At 56.0% G+C, this 1629-nt stretch overlaps 1 protein-coding gene across 1 annotated transcript in view; it reads right to left on the minus strand.

Moving 5' to 3' along the window:
* The window catches only part of LOC103625369 (gastricsin-like), a 3962-nt gene that overhangs the window by 1538 nt on the left and 795 nt on the right, over nucleotides 1-1629 (minus strand). The window contains 5 exon segments of the mRNA XM_017727153.1: nucleotides 1-51; nucleotides 128-250; nucleotides 414-613; nucleotides 1143-1261; nucleotides 1426-1543. Coding sequence (XP_017582642.1) covers nucleotides 1-51; nucleotides 128-250; nucleotides 414-613; nucleotides 1143-1261; nucleotides 1426-1543 — 611 coding nt within the window.

The following is a 1629-nucleotide window of genomic DNA, read 5'->3' on the forward strand; positions in this document are numbered from 1 at the left end:
CCGCGACACCCTCGGCGGCACCAACGGGTGACCGACAGCCCGATGGAGAACCTGGGGAAGCAGCAGGAAAAGGGTTGGGAAAGGTTTCCCACCCCAAACCCGCTGCGAGCTGTGGCGCAGCTCTTACCCCTCAATGCCGATCTTCCAGTACAATTCCTGGACCACGGGAGCCCATAAAACCTCCCCGGAGAACAGCTGGAGGTCAACCCCTCCCAGGATGACTTCCCCACCGTAATTATATGTCGGGTTGCTGGAAAGACACAAAATCAGCCCTGAAATCAGACCAAAATCTGAATTTGTGCTCTGTAGAAAGCGGTGGAGCACAGAGGGGTGTGGGGAGAAGGTGTGGATGGAAGGAAGGATGGATCCAGGCCATGCCTGTGGAAAAAGGAGCTGCTGCCTGAGGGTCTCACCGGGAGAAGTAGAAGCTGAAGAGGGGTTTGCTGAGCTGGTCCTGCTGCAGCAAGTTCTGCAGGAAGGTGGGGAAGCTGCTGATGGCAACACCGGGGTAAGCCATGCCCAAAATCCCGTCAAAGCCCAGGTAGTAGAAGGGTCTGCTGGGCTCGTCCAGGCTCAGGCCGAACTCCTGGTTCCTGAGGATGATGTTCTGGATCTGGAGGGAGAGGGAAGATGCTGGGAGATGTTGGGGTTCGGTCGCAAGATTAAATCTGCACTGGGAGAGGCTGAGCTCTTCCCCGTCACCCATGGGGTCGGGAGCAGCCTGACTCCCAGTTTTGTCCCCTCACCCTTTTTATTCCAGCAAAATACCCACAAACCCCGTTTTGCCTCTTAAATCGGTTTAAAATCCCATTTTCAGTGCGTGCAAGTCTCGCACAGAACATTCCTTATCACCCCGGAAGGACAAAGCTCAGATGTACACAAAGCAAATCCTTGCGGCCAAAGATATCCCTCCCTTATCCCAGATCGGGGCTGGAAAGCCCAGAGGACCGGGAATGAGTTTGTTTGCAGATCCCAGTGTCGGAGTGAATTCATGCTGACACACCTTAAACTAATCAGGAACCAATCCCCAGAATAAAAAGGTACTTTTAAGGTACTCCCTGAGTTTTAAACTGAGCTTTTAACCCAACTGCACTGGTTTTTCCCTGAAGTGTCCATGCACCAGCCCCTCAGGGGTCACTTACTGTCACAGTGTCACACCCCAGCACCACGGCCACGTCCCCAAACCCGTAGCTCAGGGTGTAGCTCACATCAGTGCCCAGGAAGGTGGAGGACAGGCTGTGGTTGAACCTGGCGTGGTCCCCTGCAGGGACAGAAGGTGACAGCCCCCAGGTGACAGCCCTGTCCCCGCAGAGACAGGCTTCACAGGGGAAGGGCCATAAAACCGCTTTGGTGGCCCCAAACCCCCTCGGGTGGCGCTGGTTTCTCTGTCACAGCTCCCACGGGGGTCCCCCCAGGGGTGCTCACCGCAGGCTGGGCTCTGGCAGTAGGTGGAGGGCACCCACAGGTTGGCAGAGCCGGTGTCAAAGATCACCAGGAAATTCTGGGGAGGGGTCCCGATGCCGATCTCCCCGAAGTAGAAGGTCTGTGAACAAGAACCTGGGTGGGTTTCTGTTCCTGCCTTTTTGAAGGAGGTTTCTGAACCCCAAACTGCTGCTCCTGCTCCTGGAG

Source organism: Corvus brachyrhynchos, unplaced genomic scaffold (assembly GCF_000691975.1).
Source record: "Corvus brachyrhynchos isolate BGI_N302 unplaced genomic scaffold, ASM69197v1 scaffold72, whole genome shotgun sequence".
Lineage (NCBI taxonomy): Eukaryota > Metazoa > Chordata > Aves > Passeriformes > Corvidae > Corvus > Corvus brachyrhynchos.